We start from the raw sequence: 20,465 nt of genomic DNA, 5'->3' as shown, positions 1-20,465 counted from the left end.
AGTAGAGACGGGGTTTCACCGTGTTAGCCAGGTGAATCTCCTGACCTCGTAATCTGCCCGCCTCGGCCTCCCAAAGTGCTGGGATTACAGACGTGAGCCACGCCGCCCAGCCCTTTTGTTTTGTTTTGTTTTGTTTTTTTGAGACAGGGTCTCACTCTGTTGCCAGACTGGAGTGTAGTGGTGCGATCTCGGCTCACGGTAACCTCCGCCTCCCAGGCTCAAGCGATTCTCCTGCCTCAGCCTCCCAAGTAGCTGAGATTACAGGCGCGCGCCACTACCGCCCGGCTAATTTTTGTATTTTTAGTAAAGAAGGGGGTTTCACCATGTTGGCCAGACTGGTCTTGAACTCCTGACCTCAAATGATCCACCAGCCTCGGCCTCTCAAAGTGCTGGGATTACAGGCGTGAGCCACGGCGCCAGGCCCATCCCTTAAAATAGTTTTCAATTTGAATAAGGTTTACTATGAATCAATAAATTACAGTCGGCTTGATCCCAAGAGCACAGACGTTCCTGATGCCCCTTTTCGTGCTCTCCCAGCTTGCGCCACTATGGCCCTGGCCCTTTAAGGCTGAGCGCGATGCCCCGCCTCGCCCGGCGCCCCGCCCCTCCCGCTGGATCCCGCAGCCGCGGCTCTTCCCGACGCGCCCCGCCTTCCCCAGCTGTGCACTTTCAGTCCAGCTGTGCGCTCTCGTCGGGAGTCCCAGCCATGTCCGCCGAGAGAGAGGTAGCGGAGGCAGCCACTGTGGTGGCGGCGGCCGAGGCAGGGGCCAGGGAAGACGCCTCTTTGCCGCCTCCGAAAACCGAGGCAGCGAGCGACCCCCAGCAGCCCGCGGCCCCAGAAGGGGCCGCCGCCGCCGCCTCGCCGCCATCGCTGCGCTGCCTAGTGCTCACCGGCTTTGGAGGCTACGACAAGGTGAAGCTGCAAAGCCGGCCGGCAGCGCCCCCGGCCCCTGGGCCCGGCCAGCTGACGCTGCGTCTGCGGGCCTGCGGGCTCAACTTCGCAGACCTCATGGCCAGGCAGGGGCTGTACGACCGTCTCCCGCCGCTGCCTGTCACTCCGGGCATGGAGGGCGCGGGCGTTGTGATCGCAGTGGGCGAGGGAGTCAGCGACCGCAAGGTGAGCGGGTTGCGTAGGGCAGGGCAGGGCTGCGCAGGCCACGGGGCAGTGGGGCACGAGTGGGCGGGCGCCGGGGGTGTGGCAGGGCGGGAGAAACTGGCGTAGACCTGGGTGTACGAGCGTGGAAAGCGTAGCCAAGGAACTTGTGTTTTGGGGCTCCTGGAGAACGGCATTTATGTGGGTAGGGGAGACGGAATTATCGCCCCTTCCCCAACCATTTTTAGTTGTGGCCGCCGCCCAGAAGCTGTGCTGGTGGGGGGGAAACAATAAGGCGCCCATGCGCATGCGCATAACGACATTACCGTCCCCACCCACCCACCCACCCCCCTTAAAACCACACCTGTACCCCTACCCACCAAACACTCTCTGGGTAATTGTGGTCTGTGACTGTGAGTGACGGTTAGTGCCCCCTTTCCCCGAGGGAGCTTGAGGGGCTATGTCGTCGGGGTTGGGCGGGGGCACAGAGGCCGTGCCAGAGTCCTGGTCACATGCAGCCCCGTGGTCTGTGGGGGTGTGAGGCGGCCCCTCCCAAAGCAAGGCCAAAGAGACGAGACACGCCCATCACGGAGGAGAGAGAGCCTTTGCTACCCCACCGCCACCAGCCTTACACCGCCGATCTGGTTTTGGGGTGGGGGAGGCGGGATTGGGTCACCCGATCTTTGTCTTGGGCTCTGTGTCTCCCGTGACTGCAGTATCTCCTCCTCCTGTGACTCAGCCATCGGGCCACGACCCGGGACTGCCCTTGGGAATGCCTGGGGCGGGGAGTGGAAGGGGGGACCCACCTCTGCCTTCCTCCTGCAGAGGACCCCCACTTCAGAAACCCCGGTGCCAGGGGTTTGGACTGGAACGGAGAGGTGTGGCGCCTTGAACTGGTTGGCCAAGGCTGCAGGCCTGTTTCTCCTTCTCATTTATCATTAATCTTGGCCACAACCCTGGACACCAGAGAGCTCAAAATGATCAGCTTTTTGAGAGACCTGGGATGAGGCCTCAGCACGCCATTTGTTTAGAGGTTTCTTTTTTTTTTAGACGGAGTTTCGCTCTTGTTGCCCAGGCTGGAGTGCAATGGCGCGATCTCGGCTCGCCGCAACCTCTGCCTCCCGGGTTCAAGCGATTCTCCTGCCTCAGCCTCTCGAGTAGCTGGGATTACAGGCATGCGCCACCATGCCTGGCTAATTTTGTATTTTAGTAGCGATGGGATTTCTCCATGTCGGTCAGGCTGGTCTCGAACTCCCGACCTCGGGTGATCTGCCCACCTTGGCCTCCCAAAGTGCTGGGGTTACAGACATAAGCCACCGCGCCCGGCCAGGGGTTTCCTTTTTAAATCAGACCCCTCAAAGAGAGGCCTCTCAGATGCAGCCTCTTGCAGACCTGCCAGCCCGATTCTGGAGCCAGGTTTGTTGGATTCATCCTGCATGCAAACAGCTTCTCCTTAAAGGCTTTCCTCTGAATTCAGCTCTGGCCCCACCCTCAAACTGACTTCTAAATGATCCCACTCTTGAGCAGGCGGCTAAGAGGAATATTTTCAGGAGGTAGTTGTAGTTCATGTTACTGCTGAAGGCCACCCACCTCACCTCCCCTCCACACACTTTCCGCCTGGTAAATACAGGATATCCTGTCCAGGGCAAGAATCTGATGTAAGAGCCTGGATTCTGCGGGGAGGGCCCTTCCCTCTCTCTCTCCCTCCTCCTCCCTCCTGGTGTCTGGGCTGGGGAGGGGTCATGGCCCTGATCTGGATGGCCTGAGGGTTAGCATGAGCCAGGGTAAGTGAGACTTGTTCTGGGTCAAATCTGGGACTGGCCATGACCCTAAATGACCAATGCACTCCTCGCAGCTCTCCTGGGTTTTTCTGTGTCTGCTAGTCCTGAGTCCCTGGGTGGAGGGCTTCCGTTCTTGTTCTCCAGACCTCATCTCAGGCCAGAACTTGGAAGGAAAGACCCCAGCATGCCCTCAGTTCTCGTCTTCAGTGGAGTGTGGGGGCTTGAGGACATGAAAGAGGGCGTAAGTGGCAGTCCCATCCCCCTTCCCCATGGACCCTAACTCTTGTTAATATACAGAATTCCCATCATTCCTGGCAGGGATCAAGACAGACCCGGATTGTCCCAGAACAGCACCCACACCTCCCTCTTCATGCTCTTCAGAGAGCGCAGAGAGGTCTTTTCTCCTGACACTCCCTCCTTTTCCCTGCCCTTCCCTTGACCCCACTTGCTAAGCTGGAGAGAAAGGTTCTGTTATCTTTGTCCCCTTTCCCTCCTGCACAGAGGCTCTCGTGGGGGTGGGGGGGAAGCCTTTTACTGCTGCATAGGCCTCTGTAGCCCTTCTTGTCTGTTGCCCCTCCTGCACCATCTCTGAGTGAAGATGTTTTCTGGGCTCCCAGTGCTGGCTCAAACACACTTCTCCCGAGGTGACCACACCCTGCTGTAAGAGCTCAGAGAACTTTGCCTGCACTTTGGTATGGCCCTGACCACACAGTGCCGTCTTCTTTTGGTTGGTTGTGTGACTTCCTTGCTGCTATTATATTACTATTATTATTATTATTATTATTATTGTTATTGTTATTATTAATAAGCACTAACATTATTAAGTGCTTATTATGTGCCAGACATTGTGCTAAATTTTTTTTTTCCATTTGGTCCTCATAACTGCCCTAATTGACAGATAAGAAAACTGGAGCTCAAAAAGATTAAGTAATTTTTATGCATCCGAAGTCACACAGTCAGTAAACAGTCGAGACCACTTTTGTAACCACAGCAGTTTGATCTCTTCCACAATACTTCATGCTGCCCTAACTGTAAGCTTCTTGCATTCAGGGATCTTACACAATAGTGACATGTAAGATCTGTAAGAAGATGATAAGGATAGTATCTGCCTCAAAGAACTGATGTAAGGGTTAATTAAGCATTATATATAAAGCACTTGAAATCGGGCTCGGCCCTCAGTCAGCACTCAGTAAAGGTGAGTTGTTATTGTTGTTAATGATGATGTTATTATTATTACCATGACTATTGCTGCTTCTCCTGCTACTTCATTTGGAAGAAGGTGGCCTTGTACCTAGGGGAAAATCAGTAAATAGCCTGTGGGTGAATGAATGAGTGACTGAATGATACTCTTCTGTTCTTCAAGGCAGGAGACCGGGTGATGGTGTTGAACCGGTCAGGGATGTGGCAGGAAGAGGTGACTGTGCCCTCGGTCCAGACCTTCCTGATGCCTGAGGCCATGACCTTTGAGGAAGCTGCTGCCTTGCTCGTCAATTACATTACAGCCTACATGGTCCTCTTTGACTTCGGCAACCTTCGGCCTGGCCACAGCGTCTTGGTACACATGGCTGCAGGTGACAGGTCCCCTCACTTTATCACTCCTTACCCCACCCAGATTTCCTTCCAGGTCCCTTCCCTGCAGCCTGTCTGGGTTGTTGTCATGGCAACACCAGGCTGCCTTGGCCTGTGGCTCCCAGAGGCTTCTGCTGTGTAGTTGCCGTGGTAACATTCAGGCACCAGGTCTAGTCTGGTGTGCTATCCTTAGCAACGTGCCCTCACCCCACACCCCCACCTCTCTAGCTACCCTCCCCACCACTTCTCAGTCATGGAAATTAGACATGGCCCTAAAATGAGCCTAGGCAAAATGAAGGTGACGGGCTGAGTCCCTGGGAGGCTAGAATGGAGTGGTTGGTGGCCAGGGCAACTCCATATCCCCTGCTTATGGGTGTCTTGCTGCAGGGGGTGTGGGTATGGCTGCCGTGCAGCTGTGCCGTACAGTGGAGAATGTGACAGTGTTCGGAACGGCCTCGGCCAGCAAGCACGAGGCATTGAAGGAGAATGGGGTCACACATCCCATCGACTATCACACGACTGACTACGTGGATGAGATCAAGAAGATTTCCCCTAAAGGTGGGGGGCATAATATGGGAGGGGGTAGGGAGGCACAGGACAGGGAGGGGAGCTCCAGATCTGTGGATCCTAATGTTGTTCTTGGGTTGCCCTACTCTATGACAGGAGTGGACATTGTCATGGACCCTCTGGGTGGGTCAGATACTGCCAAGGGCTACAACCTCCTGAAACCCATGGGCAAAGTCGTCACCTATGGTGAGTTAGTGGGCCAGGGATGGAGAGAGCATGTGAAGGCAGGAGGGAGGGTCTAAGGGGTGGGATATAGAGGCCAGGGCTTTTGAATGAAGAAGGGGTAAGGACTCAGGTGCTCTGTAGACGATCAGGGTTAGGAATGGTCCTGTATGCTGCATTCAGATTGCTGACTCTTGGGTACCAGCTCTTTTCATTCTCTGTCACAACTTTTCATATGAGTGATAGCAAATGCTACATTCTTTTTTTTTTGAGACGGAGTTTCGCTCTTGTCACCCAGGCTAGAGTGCAATGGCGTGATCTCGGTCAGTGCAACCTCTGCCTCCTGGGTTCAAGTGATTCTCCTGCCTCACCCTCCCGAGTAGCTGGAATTACAGGTGTCTGCCACCATGCCCAACTAATTTTTGTATTTTTAGTAGAGGTGGTGTTTCACCATGTTGGCCAGGCTGGTCTTGAACTCCTGATTTCAGGTGATCCAGCCGCCTCAGCCTCCCAAAGTGCTGGGATTATAGGCGTGAGCCACCACGCCTGGCCAAATTCTACATTCTTGTTTGGGGATTATTCTTGAACAACCAGCCTGCCTTCTTTCTGTCCTACCTCCCTGAGCATCTTAGGCAGGGTGCATTTTCATTTAAAAAAGTATTTCATACAACAAAATAAGCCAGGCATGGTGGCTCATGCCTGTAATCCCAGCACTTTGGAAGGCCAGGGCAGGCGGATGGCTTGAGCCTAGAAATTCGAGACCAGCCTGGGCAACATGGTGTAACCTCATCTCCACAAAAAATACAAAAATTAGCCAGGTGTGGTGGCACTGTACTCCAGCCTGGGCAACAGAGCGAGACCCTGACTCAAACAAATGAACAAACAAGCAAATACATAAAGATTAGAGCAATTTTTTTTTTTTTTTTTTTTTTTGAGACAGAGTATCACTCTGTCACCCATCCTGGAGTGCAGTGGCGCAACCTCAGCTCTCTGCAGCATCCACCTCCCTGGTTCAAGCAGTTCTGCCTCAGGCTCCTGAGTAGCTGGAATTACAGGTGCCCATCTCCACGCCTGGCTTTTTTTTTTCTTTTTCTTGAGACAGTGTCTGGCTCTGTCACCCAGGCTGGAGTGCAGTGACACGATCTCGGCTCACTGCAACCTCCACCTCCCGGATCCAAGCAATTCTTTTGCCTCAGCCTCCCAAGTAGCTGGGACTACAGGCGCTCACCACCATACCTGGCTAATTTTTGTATTGTTGTGGGTTTTTTTTTGTTTTGTTTTGTTTTTGAGACAGAGTTTCGCTCTTTTTGCCCAGGCTGAAGTGCAGTGGCACGATCTCGGCTCACTGCAACCTCCGCCTCCCCGGTTCAAGCGATTCTCCTGCCTCAGCCTTCCTGAGTAGCTGGGATTACAGGCATGTACCACCATGTCCAGCTAATTTTGTATTTTCAGTAGAGACGGGGTTTCTCCATGTTGGTCAGGCTGGTTTCGAACTCCTGACGTCCGGTGATCCGCCCACCTCGGCCTCCCAAAGTGCTGGGATTACAGGCATGAGCCACCGTGCACTGCCAACACCTGGCTAATTTTTGTATTTTTTAGTAGAGACAAGGTTTCACCATTTTGGGCAGGCTGGTCTCGAACTCCTGACCTCAAGTGATCCCCCCACCTTGGCTTCCCAGAGTGCTGGGATTATGGATGTGAGCCATATTACCCAGCCCCTACAGCAATTTAAAGTCAGCCAGGGTTGGTTTGGGCCTGGTAACCAGCAGTTTGAGAATTATCCAATGACTCCCTGGCACTGGTGTGGAGAATTGCAAGGGGATCACAGGGAACAGACAGCACAGATGCAGACACACAGGGATGTGCCTGGGGGGGTTCACAGGCCATGTCACCTTGTCCTTCAGGAATGGCCAACCTGCTGACGGGCCCCAAACGGAACCTGATGGCCCTGGCCCGGACATGGTGGAATCAATTCAGCGTGACAGCTCTGCAGCTGCTGCAGGCCAACCGGGCTGTGTGTGGCTTCCACCTGGGCTACCTGGATGGTGAGGTGGAGCTGGTCAGTGGTGTGGTGGCCCGCCTCCTGGCTCTGTACAACCAGGGCCACATCAAGCCCCACATTGACTCAGTCTGGCCCTTCGAGAAGGTGAATGTGAGGACTTTGCAGGGAGGGCTTGGGTAGGACTCATGAAGGCTGGGGTCCCAAGGGGCAGATTCCTGGGGAAGAGGAGGGCTGCCTGCATCGCACTGGCTCTTGTTGGATGAGCGTTGGATAGCACTGGGAGCCGCATCTTTCCTTCCTCCCCAGGTGGCTGATGCCATGAAACAGATGCAGGAGAAGAAGAATGTGGGCAAGGTCCTCCTAGTTCCAGGGCCAGAGAAGGAGAACTAGGGCGAGTGGCTGTGAGACCCTAGAGACCAGCGAAGAGAGAAGTTGGGAAGCTACGTTCTGTTGGCCACCAGACTTGCATTTCAGCTTCTGTCATAATGCTCTGCCCTCCCTCCCCCGAAGGTCTCTGTGGTGATGACCGCTCTCCCTGCCCCTCCCCACTTCCTGACCTCTGAAGAGGTCGGGAAGTGACCATTTGGATGTCTGGGCTCTGCCAAGGGGACAGGGAGGGTCAGAGGGAGGCCGGCTGCTTCCTGCCCCCGCCCTTTCCCGGGGCCTGCTGTGCTGCTTTTGTGCCAAGGTTAGCCAGTCCCCCTCTGTTGTGTTCCATGTGCTTTCACCTCTGCCTCATCTTCCCTCCCGTCCCTGCCCCGCCACCTCCCCAAAGAATTGAAACGTCAGCTCAGGATATGGGGCCAATCTCTGTGAGTCCAGCATGTACCTGCCTCTCCCTAGTGTCCCTTCAGCCTGGGCCAACCAGCGCCCACCTCCGGGCTTGACCAGTTCCCAATCTCGTCCTCTGTCCCCAACTTCTTAAGCACAATTGGGCTTCTTCCATCTCCAGGTTTTCTGCCATTCTTAACCAAGGCTGCCTCTTCCAACAGGACGGGAATCAGACCTACTCCCCTAGGTCACAACTCTGGGAAGGATACAGAGCCCCCACCCTTCACTGAGTTCTCTGGATTTGTTCTCAGTGCCTTAGCAACGAAAACCTGTGCTTGTGTGTGTGTGGCGGCGGGGAGGGAGGATTCTGTCTCCTACCTCCTTCTCCTCCCCTGTACTCCCCAGTGCCTTCCTTGTTCTGGTGGAGCTGGGGTTTCGCTCCTCCCCAGTCCCACGACACTGCCAAAAATCTGTGTATGTGCCATTGGGTGGGGCAGCCCCGAGCCTCCTGCGGGGGCAGGGCAAAAACAGGTGCCCCCATCGTGGTCTGTGCCATGTCCTCTCTATGGTGGTTGAGGAGAAAGGCGGGGAAGCCTCAGCCTTGCAGATATGTGTGGCATTTACTAGGCAGAGCTCTGAAAGGCAGTGCTGTCTGTTTCTTGTACTGGGACCAAAGTAAAAATCCAAGCACATTCCCCTTGCAGTTAGGGGAGGCCCTACTGCCTTCTCAAAGCAGAGAGGCAGCTTATCAAACTCAGCCCAAAACTTTGTTTACATGGGTGGGGAGAGGGAGCAGGGAAGTACAGAGTGGGATGGTCAGGACGTGGGCCACTGCGACCAAAATGGGGACTTCCTGGGTAGGGAGGTCACTCCCTCTACTCACTGAGCTAGGATTAGGGAGGGTTATCGCCCCAACCATTGCAATGGGAGGTGGAGGGACAGGCTCAGCCTCCTCATTGTCTAAATGAGGCCTAAATGTGTGAAGTGCGATTTCTGCTTTTGTGTACCCCACCACTCCATTACCACAGCTGCCTTTGTGTTTGTGTCAATAAAAAGCCAAACCCTGGGTCCTGCTTGTTGCCTCTGAGAGTGGAGGGAAGGTGAGCTCCTGGAAGGCCAGTGCTGCCAGCAGAAGATCCGGGCTGCTTCCTGTCCCCTGCCTCTTTCCATACCCAAATCACGTTTCCTTTCATGAGTGAAATGAGGAAGAACATCATGGCGTGCAGGCTCTTTTTACTGTTCTGGGCAGTGTTTCGCAATGTGTGATCCCTCCCCACTGTTGGTGAACATACAGACCTCCTATATGGGCACCCAAGCCCAGCCCAGTATGAGAACCTCGGCAGGGGGGTGGGGAGGATGAGAAGGGGAGGCCCCTAGCCTGACTCAGAGGTGAAGACTGCTAGGCCCTGCTGTCCTTGGGGTATGACTGTCAGGGCCTCTACCTCCCCGCCCCCACGGGTGGGCTTCTGGAAGTGGATCTCCAGGACGTCGTGCAGCTCCGGGCCATCCAAGATATCAGGAATGTTGAGCACCAGTACCGAGCGGGGAACTGGCTGCGAACTGATCTGGAAAAGGAGCCAGGAGATGGCAAAGGCTCATGGGAGAAAGGGGCTGGGGGCTGGGGGTAGGGCAGGCAGTGCCCCATGGGGGTATGAGGTCGGGAGGCCTGGAGAGGCTGGTGGTGGGTAGGTAGGTCAGTGGGATTTGGGGCCTCTGATCCTTCACTGGGCAAGTTCCTGGCAGGCAGACAGGTTACCCAGCCCAGCCCCTGTTCTTCACCCTTCTTGTTTACCTCAGCCTTCTGGATCTCCACATTCACATACGGAGAGACTCTCAGAGGGACCTGCTGCCCACCCAGTGGCACTATGAACTGGCCAATTCGGCATAGACGCTGAGCCACTGTGGGGAACAAGGAGGGCTGGACCTTTAGCATCAAGCCCTCTCCTCTCCCTGTACCTTAATCTTCCACACCCTATACCCTCATCTACCCTGCAGGAGGTCTGCATGGCCCTCACCTCCATCCCTAGCAAACCCCAGCATGACACTCCCTTGCAGCAGCTCCCGAACATCCACATCGCCACCTCCGTTCCTAGTCTTGCCAAAGAAGATCTCTAGCTTGTCCAGCAGCTCCTCCTCACTCAGCCTGAGGCTAGCAGGAAATCCAGTGACCAACACCCTCTGGCCACTCAACTGGCTGGACACCTAGGGGGAGACAGCAAGGGGTGGTCCCAGACACAGCTCCACTTCCCCATGCCCAGGTGTATGGCATGCTTTGCATGCCCCAGGATTCTGTAATTCCATCACCTGGATGGTGGTGACCATGGGCAGCTCCAAGGGCTGGACCTGCACCCGCAGCCGGCACTCCTCCATGTTGATCGTGTGCTCCTTTTGTTGCAGCACCTGCTCAGCCACTGGGTGGTGGGAAACAGGGTCAGTACTAGGAATCCTCCCCACCTCCCTCCTGAGGCTCCCTATGAGCTCACCTTTGGGGTCATCAAAGGTGATCAGAGCAGAGCCCGCAAGCAGAGGGCAGTGGATCCGCAAATTGGAAACTAAAGACTTAGGCACTTCCGGGTCCTGCTGGGTGTGTCCTCGGAATACCAGGGGGATCTTGGGCACTGAAAATGGGACCTGGAAGTAGGGGAGGGGAGTAGGAGTGTTCCTCACTCCCACCTAGGAGGAAGGCATCTCCAATTCCATTCCATTGATGCTGAGTGCTGGAGATAAATACATTTACTGAAAGAAAAGCTGGATAAATGAGTGGATGAATGCAGGTCTGGTCCATACCGGGCAATTTACATACAACATCTTAATTTGTCCTGGGAGGTGGGTAGCTCTACTTTACAGATGTTCCAGTAACATACTGGAGGTCACACAGCAAGGAAGTAGCAGAGTCAGGAATAAAACCGAGAACTCCCCAGCAATTTTTTGTGTGTTTGTTTGTTTGTTTGTTTTAGAGGGAGTCTTGCTCTGTCACCCAGCTGGAGTGTAGTGGCACGATCTTGGCTCACTGCAACCTCCACCTCCCAGGTTCAAGCAATTCGGACTCAGCCTCCCGAGTAGCTGGGATTACAGGCATGTGCCACCAAACCCGGCTAATTTTTGTATTTTTAGTAGAGACGGGGTTTCACCCTGTTGGCCAAGCTGGTCTCAAACTGACCTCAGGTGATCCACCAGCCTCGGCCTCCCAAAGTGCTGGGATTACAGGCGTGAGCCACTGCGCCCGGCCTAATTTTTATATTTTTAGTAGAGATGGGATTTCACTGCGTTGGCCAGGCTGGTCTCAAACTCCTGACCTCAGGTGATTAGCCCCCCTTGGCCTACCAAAGTGCTGGGATTACAGGTGTGAGCCACCGCACCCGGCCTCGCCAGCTCTTTTTTTACCGAGCACCAGGTCTCCCACCTTACCTTGTCTTTGGGGGAGTCCCCGAGCTCCTTTCTCAGCTGCTGCAGCTCCTGCAGCCTCATCTTGAGTCTGGCCTGCTCCTCCTGAAGGGCGCGGAGGGCCTGTTGAAGCAGAAGGAAACAACCAGACTTCTACCTGCCCTTCCAGAGAATCAACAAGCCCAGGGGAAGGGGGGCCTATTCTGGACGCTCCAAAAGCAGAGTTGATGCTAAGCTCAAGAACAACCCAACCCCTTTGTGCTGCCCTGGGCTGGTTTTGGCCCCCTCCACCCAGGGCTTGGCTGGCCTCATCTCAGCTGCTCTTGAAAGGGCAGGAGCCTTTGCAGTGTCCATGACTTGTTCGTGATCACAGATCTAGAGTTCAACAAACACTGATTGAGCTCCTGCTAGAAAGTGCTCGGCACTGACACAGGCAGTGGAAGATAAGGGTACGACCCTCAGGCCTGCCAAACAGTGCTCAAGAGTACATGATCACAAGACTAACTGTGAAGGGCAGCCGGAGTTTGGAAGAGGGACAATCCCAAAGGGGCTAACCCAATTAGGGACACCTCCAAGAGGAGGGGAGACTAGTTGCAAAATGTCATACAGTCGTATTCTTAACTAACATTTACTAAGTACTTACTATATGCCAGGCACTGTGCTAAGCCCGTCTGATGAATTATTTCATTCAATTCTTAGAACAACAGGGTATCTAAGATAGATATCCTGTGATCCTTATTTTATTGATTTATTTTTTTAATTTTTATTTCTTTATTTTTTTTTGAGACAGAGTCTTGCTCTGTCTCCCAGGCTGGGGTGCAGTGGCGCGATCTCAGCTCATTACAGCCTCCACCTCCCAGGTTCAAGCAATTCTCCTGCCTCAGCCTCCCAAGTAGCTGGGATTACAGGCACCCACCACCACTCCTGGCTCATTTTTGTATTTTTAGTAGAAACGGGTTTTCACCGTGTTGGCCAGGTTGGTCTCAAACTCCTGACCTCAGATGATCTGCCCGCCTCGGCCTCCTAAAGTGCTAGGATTACAGGTGTAAGCCACAATGCCCGGCCAATCCTTATTTTATAGATGAGGAAATTAAAGCTCAGAGAGGTTAAATGACTTGCCCAAAGTCATTTGGCCCTAGGCTGTCTGACTCCAGAGCCCACCCGCTAACCTGTGCTTTACAGTGAAGAAATGAAGCCCAGAGTGGGGAGGTAGTTTACCCATCAATTCTAGCTTGTCCCTGGACTGTCACACTTTCCACTGTACACCAAGTAACCTTTTAGGCTGGGTGTGATCTGGAATGGGTCCAGAGAGAGAACTGACATCACAGGCAAGGAAGTGACACCAGGGATACCAATAAATGCACCTTTTTTTGTGGAATAGAGCAGAGTTCGCCCTGTGGTTAGGAATCCTGATAAAGAAGTTCGGCTCAGAGAAGCATGAGGTCTCTTGGAAAGATAGGACTCTGTTCTGACCATCTCTGTATTCCCAGTGTCCAGCAAGATCTCCGGCACAAAATATGTGTCCAGTAAAAGTGTGTTGAATGAAGAAATGAAGTGAATGAATGATGGTAAAGGAGCACATTACAGAAGGCACCAAAGAAATTCAGTGTGAGTTTGTTCTATTTTTAGCAGAAGAAAACTAGAGCTTGACCAAATTATGCTGGTTTATGAATAGTGAAAAAGATCCTTAGTTATTCATATTTCTGTAAATCAGAGAGTGCTAACACAGTGCCTTTAAGGGCCAGTTGGATGACATTAATGAGTTAACAGAGCCATGTAGGATGACAGAGAGTGGTGGGGACTCTGACGCACTGAGAAGAGCATGTCCTTTCTAAGGTAAACCGCTTCTAGCCATAACGAAGTTTCCCACCACAGCAAATCTACCCATGTTTTTGTTTTGTTTCGTTGTTTGAGACAAAGTCTCAATGCCACCCAGGCTGGAGTGCAATTGTTCCATTATGGCTCACTGCAGCCTCGACCTCCCGGAATCAATCGATCCTCTCATCTCAGCCTCCTGAGTAGCTAGGACTACAGGCGTGTGCCATCATGCCAGCTTTTTTTTTTGGGATGGAGTCTCGCCCTGTCGCCCAGGTTGGAGTGCAGTGGCGTGATCTCTGCTCACTGCAAGCTTCGCCTCCCAGGTTCACTTCATTCTCCTGCCTCAGTTTCCCGATTAGCTGGGACTACAGGGGCCCGCCACCACGCCTGTCTAATTTTTTTGTATTTTTAGTAGAGACGGGGTTTCACCGTGTTAGCCAGGATGGTCTCGATCTCATGACTTCGTGATCCACATGTCTTAGCCTCCCAAAGTGCTGGCATTACAGGTATGAGACACCGCGCCCGGCCCCTTATTTTTTTTTTCTTTTCTGAGACGGAGTCTCCCTCTGTTTCCTAGGCTGGAGTGCAGTGGCGCAATATCAGCTCGCTGCAAACTCCGCCTCCCGGGTTCAACAGATTCTCCTGCCTCAGCCTCCCAAGTAGCTGGGATTACAGGCACCTGCCACCACTCCTGGCTAATTTTTTTATTATTTATTTATTTATTTATTTTGAGATGGCGTCTCGCTCTGTCGCCAGCTGGAATGCAGTGGCGCGATCTCGACTCACTGCGACCTCTGACTCCCGGGTTCAAACGATTCTCCTGCCTCAGCCTCCCGAGTAGCTGGGACTACAGACACGCACCACCATGCCCAGCTAATTTTTGTATTTTTAGTAGAGATGGGGTTTCACCATGTTGGCCAGGATGGTCTCGATGTCTTCACCTCGTGATCCACCTACCTTGGCCTCCCAAAGTGCTGGGATTACAGGAGTGAGCCACCGTGCCCGGCTCTAATTTTTTATTTTTAGTAGAGATGGGTTTTCACCATGTTGGCCAGGCTGGTCTCAAACTCCCCACCTCAAGTGATCCACCCAACTCAGCCTCCCAAAGTGCTGGGATTACAGGCATGAGCCATGGACCCAGGCCCCCTAATCTTCCCATTTTTAATAGAAATAAAAAATCTGGGCAGGTTGTTGTGGCACATGCCTGTAATCCCAGCACTTTGGGAGGCCGAGGGAGGCAGATTGCTTGAGCCCAGGAGTCTGAGACCAGCCTGGGCAACACGACAAAACTCTACCTCTACAAAATATTTAAAAATTAGCCAGGTATGGTGGCACATGCCTGTAGTCCCAGCTACTCGGGAGGCTGAGATGAAAGGATCTATTGATCCCTAGAGGTGGAGGTGGCTGCAGTGAGCCATGATCGAGCCACTGCACTGCAGCCTGGAAAAAACAGTGAGATCTTGTCTCAAAAAAAAAAAATCTGGATTTTTATTTGAAAAAGATGGCCCAATTTAACGTATATAAAGCCGGGCGCTGTGGCTCAAGCCTGTAATCCCAGCATTTTGGGAGACTAAGGGAAGCAGATCCTGTGAGCTCAGGATTTCGAGACCAGCCTGGCCAACATGGTGAAACCCTGTCTCTACAAAAATTAGCCATGCCGGGCACGGTGGCTCACGCCTGTAATCCCAGCACTTTGGGAGGCTGAGGCGGGCGGATCACAAGGTCAGGAGTTTGAGACCATCCTGCCTAACACGGTGCAACCCCGTCTCTACCAAAAATACAAAAAATTAGCTGGGCGTGGTGGCAGGTGCCTGTAGTCCCAGCTACTCGGGGGGCTGAGGCAAGAGAATGGCATGAACCTGTGGGGCGGAGCTTGCTGTGAGCCGATATCCTGCCACTGCACTCCAGCCTGGGCGACAGAGCGAGACTCCATCTCAAAAAAAAAAAAAAAAAAAAAAAAAAAAAAAGAGCCAGCTGTGGTGGCGTGTGTGCCTGTAATCCCAGCTACTCGGGAGGCTGAGGCAAGAGAATCACTTGAATCTGGGAGGCAGAGGTTGCAGTGAGCCAAGATCATGCTATTGCACTTCAGCCTGGGCAACAAGAGTGAAACTCTGTCTCAAAAAAAAAAAAAAAAAAAAGAAAAAGAAAAGTCCAGGCATGGTGGCTTACACCTGTAATCCCAGCACTTTGGGAGCCTGAGGCAGGCAGATCACGAGGTCAGGAGATCAAGACCATCCTGGCTAACACGGTGAAACCCCATTTCTACTAAAAATACAAAAAATTAGCCAGGCATGGTGGAACGTGCCTGTACTCCCAGTTACTTGGGAGGCTGAGGCAGGAGAATCGCTTGAACCCGGGAGGCAGAGGTTGCAGTGAGCCGAGATCATGCCACTGCACTCCAGCCTAGGAGACGGAGCGAGACTCCGTCTCAAAAAAAAAAAAAGAGGATTGTCCTTGGGGAACTGGGGTTCTGAAAAGGTTGGCAATAATAATATTAAGAAGAAACACATATTGAATGCTCTGTAGGTGCTAAGCAGTGGGATAAGTTTTTACCGTGTTAATCTATGGATTACCTAGTGTGATTCTTACAGTATAATTCTTACAGTATATATATATATATATATATATATATATATATAAATTGTGTGTGTGTGTGTGTGTGTGTGTGTGTGTGAGACAGTCTCCCTCTGTTGCCCAGAGTGGAGCATAGTGGTACAATCTCGGCTCACTGCAACCTCTGCCTCCCGGGTTCAAGCAATTCTCCTGCCTCAGTCTCCCGAGTAGCTGGGATTACAGGTGTGTGCCACCATGCCCAGCTAATTTTTGTGTTTTTAGTAGAGATGGGGTTTCGCTATGTTGGCCAGGCTGGTCTCGAACTCCTAACCTCAAGTGATCCACACGCCTCAGCCTCCCAAAGTGCTGGCTGGGATTACAGGCGTGAGCCAACGCACCCAGCCTAATTCCTTTAGTTTAATTCTATTTTTTTTTTTTTTTTTTTTTTGGAGACAGAGTCTCACTCTGTCACCCAGGCTGGAGTGCAGTGGTGCGATCTCGGCTCACTACAACCTCCGCCTCCCATGTTCAAGTGATTCTCCTGTCTCAGCCTCCCAAGTAGCTGGGATTACAGGCACACACCACCACACCCAGCTAATTTTTTGTATTTTAGTAGAGACGGAATTTCACTGTATTGCCCAGGCCTCCCAAAGTGCTAGGATGACAGGCGTGAGACACCACGCCCGGCCTAGAACAATTGTTATTTGGGTCACAGAGCCCTCTGAATATCTGATGGAAACTACAGATTCTCTCTCCAGAGAAGTGCACACACACAGGATTTAATGAGCTCCTCCTGTCTGAGGCAATAGGTTAGGGAACCAACTCCACAGGGCAGAGGCAACCCCAGCCCTGTGTTTCTCCCCAGCCCTTCAGCAGGTCTGAGATGGGCAGGGAGAGGCTTGGCTGCCAGGCCCTGAGATATCTGCAGGTTCCTAGCCAAGAGGATTGCTCCTGTTTCCCCACTTCCCAACTCCCTCCTCCTCACTTACGGCATCCAGCGGGGCTGACATGGGTCTGTTTGGCAAGAGCTGAGGCTTCAGAGCTGGGCACGGTGGCAGAATTCACAGCAACTTAACTCTTGCTTGTACCCCCCAAAGGGCTGTGGTCTCTCTCAGCCCCAGCACGACCGGAAATACACCTCAGGAGGTTCTGCTCGCAAGCTGTTTGCTTCCACTTTCATTTCCGTGAAATCCCTGCCTTCTGGCGCTCACATGCCGCCCCCTGCCGAGGCTTCTCCACCCCTGGGAGGAGCCTTCTTGGTCATCAAAGTCGACTTCACTCAGCCATGCTGCCTCAAGGAAAGCCACCTCACCGCAACTGCAAACTGGCCCCCATCAACCATTCCCAGCAATCTCCGACAAGCCCATTGGTAGACCCTGCTTTGTCAATGGATTATTTCCCTAGAGCCTAGAATAATGCTGGGCACATCGAACATTGATAAAATAATTGCTGAATGAGCTGGGTGCGGTGGCTCACACCTGTAATCCCAGCATTTTGGGAGGCCCAGGTGGGCAGATCACCTGAGGTCAGGAGTTAGAGACCAGCCTGGCCAACATGGTGAAACCCCACCTTTACTGAAAAAATATAAAAATTAGCCAGGCATGGAGGTGCATTCCTGTAATCTCAGCTACTTAGGAGGCCGAGGCAGGAGAATAGCTGGAACCCGGGAGGCAGAGGTTGCATTGAGCCGAGGTCGTGCCATTGCACTCCAGCCTGGGTGACAAGAGTGAAACTCCATCTCAAAAAATAAATAAAATAATAATTGCTGAATGAATGAGAAACACAATCAGGACAGATAAAGCCCATAGTTCAAGTTCACAAAACTGCCGGGCATGGTGGCTCACACCTGTAATCCCAGCACTTTGGGAGGCCCAGGTGGGCAGATCACCTGAGGTCCCAAGTTAGAGACCAGCCTGGCCAACGTGGTGAAACCCTGTCTTTACTAAAAAAATACAAAAGTTATCCGGGTGTGGTGGTGTATTCCTGTAATCCCAGCTACTTGGGAGGCCGAGGCAGGAGAATAGCTGGAACCCGGGAGGCAGAGGTTGCACTGAGCCGAGATCGTGCCATTGCACTCCAGCCTGGGTGACAAGAGTGAAACTCCATCTCAAAAAATAAATAAAATAATAATTGCTGAATGAATGAGAAGCACAATCAGGACAGATAAAGCCCATAGTTCAAGTTCACAAAACTGCCAGGCGCGGTCGCTCACACCTTGTAATCCCAGCACTTTGGGAGGTCCAGGCAGGTGGATCATGAGACCATCCTGGCCACCATGGTGAAACCCTGTCCCTACTAAAATACAAAAAATTAGCTGGGCCAGATCACGCCACTGCACTCCAGCCTGGGCGACAGAGCGAGATTCCGACTAAAAAAAAAAAGTGCCAATCCCAGCAGCTGGGCCCACTGGTAACATGTGCCTATAGTTCCAGCAGGTTGAGGCAGGAGGACTGCTTGAGCCCAGGAGTTCGAGGCCAGCCTGGGCAACACAATCAATCTTGTCTCTTAAAAAAAAAAAAAAAAAAAAGGCTGGGTGCGGTGGCTCATGCCTGTAATCCCAGCACTTCAGGAGGCTGAGGCGGTGAATCACTTGAGGTCAGGAGTTTGAGACCAACCTGACCAACATGGTGAAACCCTGTGTCTACTAAAAATACAAAAATCAGCCAGGCATGGTGGCGAGCGCCTGTAATCCCAGCTACTCGGGAGGCTGAGACAGGGGAATCGCTTGAACACAGGAGGCGGAGCTTGCAGTGAGCCGAGATCGCGCCACTGCACTCCAGCTGGGTGACAGAGCGAGACTCTGGCTCAAAAAAAAAAAAAAAGAAAAAAGTTCACAAAACTGTTAACAGTGGCCAGCAAGGAGAGCTATTATGTGCCCAACACGCTTGTGCCTTACATGAACTAACTCTTCAAAACAATGCCATGAAGTTGGTTCTATTTTCTTCACTTTACAGATGAGAAAATTGAGGCACAGAGCATTAGAAACTTGCCCAAGGTCACAGGGCTAGGAATCGGAGAAGCATGGATCCAAACCTAGTAGGAATAGTATTTACACTTGGGCTTTGAGGTAGAGTGGAAAAAAACTTGCTGTATTTTTCCTCAAAAGTTTTAAATTCAGCCCCATTTCTGTGACCCTGAGTAGGCAAGCTACTTAATAGGAGTCTGTCTCAATAGAGATGCCTTAATACTTAAGTGTGAGAAGATTCAATTAAAAAGTTTCTTGGCCGGGCACAGTGGCTCACACCTGTAATCCCAGCACTTTGGGACGCTGAGGTGGGTGGATCATGATATCAGAAGTTCAAGACCATCCTGGCCAACATAGTGAAACCCCGTCTCTTCTAAAAATACAAAAATTAGCTGGGTGTGGTAGCACACTCCTGTAGTCCTAGCTACTTGGGAGGCTGAGGCAGGAGAATCGCTTGAACCCGGGGAAGGGCAGAAGTTGCAGTGAGCCAAGATAGTGCCACCTCACTCCAGACTGGGTGGGTAAAAAGAGCAAAACTCCATCTTAAAAAAAAGTGGCCGGGCGCGGTGGCTCATGGCTGTAATCCCAGCACTTTGGGAGGCTGAGGCAGACGGATCACAAGGTCAGGAGATTGAGACCATCCTGGCTAACACAGTGAAACCCCGTCTCTACTAAAAATACAAAAAAAAATTAGCCGGGCGTGGTGGCGGGCGCCTGTAGTCCCAGCTACTCAGGAGGCTGAGGCAGAATGGCGTGAACCCGGGAGGCGGAGCTTGCAGTGAGCTGAGATCACGCCACTGCACTCCAGCCTGGGCAACAGAGCAAGACTGTCTCAAAAAAAAAAAAAAAAAGGTTTCCTAATAACCTAGCCCCAAGTTTTTTCCAGTTACTCACCAATCCTACTTTTGGCCCCTTCCCGCCACCCCGCCCCCTCTGGTTCCCAAGTGCAAGTGTGGTACCTAGCAGACTTGGCAAACTGGCCTGTTTGAATCTTCGTTCCCTCTAGTGACAGAACCATTCAGATGGAGCACCTATTACATTCATGAAACATGGCTACAGTTATAGTCGATTGTGAGATAAAATGCCAGATCCTAAGAGCCAAATGTCTCTCCTGCACTACACAGTAGTGGCACAACCCAGTGCCCAAAAGCCCCTTTCATCACTTTCTTTCAAGTCTCTGCCAGCCAGGCCATTTGAGGAGCACTACCTTGTACTATTATACAGCTGCTCTAGGCTCAGGGATTCACCAAAGGCATCTGTTGTTACCACAACGAGCAGGTCTCCAGGGTGGTCCCCATCTCACCTGCATGAGTACCAGTGTCACCTGAAAACCTGCTAGAAACTCAGACCTACTGGATCAGTCTGAGGGCAGGATTTCAGCAATCCGTGGTTTAACAAACCATCCAGGTGATCTCTATCTGTGCTAAGGTTTGAGAATTTCGGGTTAGTGGTTCTCAATCAAAATACCTGATCCCCACTACTCAGGGGCCTTTGGTTGTCACAAGGAGGGGCAGAGTGTGTGTGGCAGAGGTTCTCCTGGCGTGTAATGGGTAGAAGCCAGGGAGGCTACACAATTCTTCACAGGGATTATCAGGCTAAGGACAGAGGCAGCGTAAATCTCATTAAGGCAGATTTAACATTTTCCCAGCCCCTCATCCATCACCCAGTGTCTTTTTTTTTTTTTTTTTGAGATGGAGTCTTGCTGTCGCCAGACTGCAGTGCAATGGTGCTATCTCAGCGCTCACTGCAATCTCCGCCTCCCGGGTTCAAGCAATTCTCCTGCCTCAGCCTCCCGAGTAG

At 52.3% G+C, this 20,465-nt stretch overlaps 2 protein-coding genes across 2 annotated transcripts; one reads left to right on the top strand and one right to left on the bottom strand.

Annotated features, from left to right (window-relative positions):
- Positions 1 to 543: 543 nt before the first annotated feature.
- Positions 544 to 9,011, top strand: VAT1 (vesicle amine transport 1). The gene is made up of 6 exons (XM_054457692.1): positions 544 to 1,117; positions 4,238 to 4,445; positions 4,831 to 5,001; positions 5,107 to 5,196; positions 7,077 to 7,318; positions 7,481 to 9,011. Exons 1-6 carry the CDS (start codon positions 578 to 580, stop codon positions 7,562 to 7,564), a joined length of 1,335 nt encoding a protein of 444 aa, XP_054313667.1. The 5' UTR covers positions 544 to 577; the 3' UTR covers positions 7,565 to 9,011.
- A 150-nt stretch (positions 9,012 to 9,161) lies between these two features.
- On the bottom strand, positions 9,162 to 16,940 carry IFI35 (interferon induced protein 35). The gene is made up of 7 exons (XM_054457693.2): positions 16,690 to 16,940; positions 11,354 to 11,452; positions 10,429 to 10,576; positions 10,250 to 10,356; positions 9,961 to 10,147; positions 9,738 to 9,844; positions 9,162 to 9,510 (listed from the first exon to the last, which is right to left on the bottom strand). The coding sequence occupies exons 1-7, from the start codon at positions 16,708 to 16,710 to the stop codon at positions 9,319 to 9,321; spliced, it is 861 nt and encodes a 286-aa protein (XP_054313668.1). The 5' UTR covers positions 16,711 to 16,940; the 3' UTR covers positions 9,162 to 9,318.
- Positions 16,941 to 20,465: the final 3,525 nt, after the last annotated feature.

This window comes from Pongo pygmaeus, chromosome 19 (assembly GCF_028885625.2).
Source record: "Pongo pygmaeus isolate AG05252 chromosome 19, NHGRI_mPonPyg2-v2.0_pri, whole genome shotgun sequence".
Taxonomy (NCBI): Eukaryota; Metazoa; Chordata; class Mammalia; order Primates; family Hominidae; genus Pongo; species Pongo pygmaeus.
Note: the sequence above shows the minus strand (reverse complement) of the source record. Positions and strands in the feature narration are given on the sequence as shown.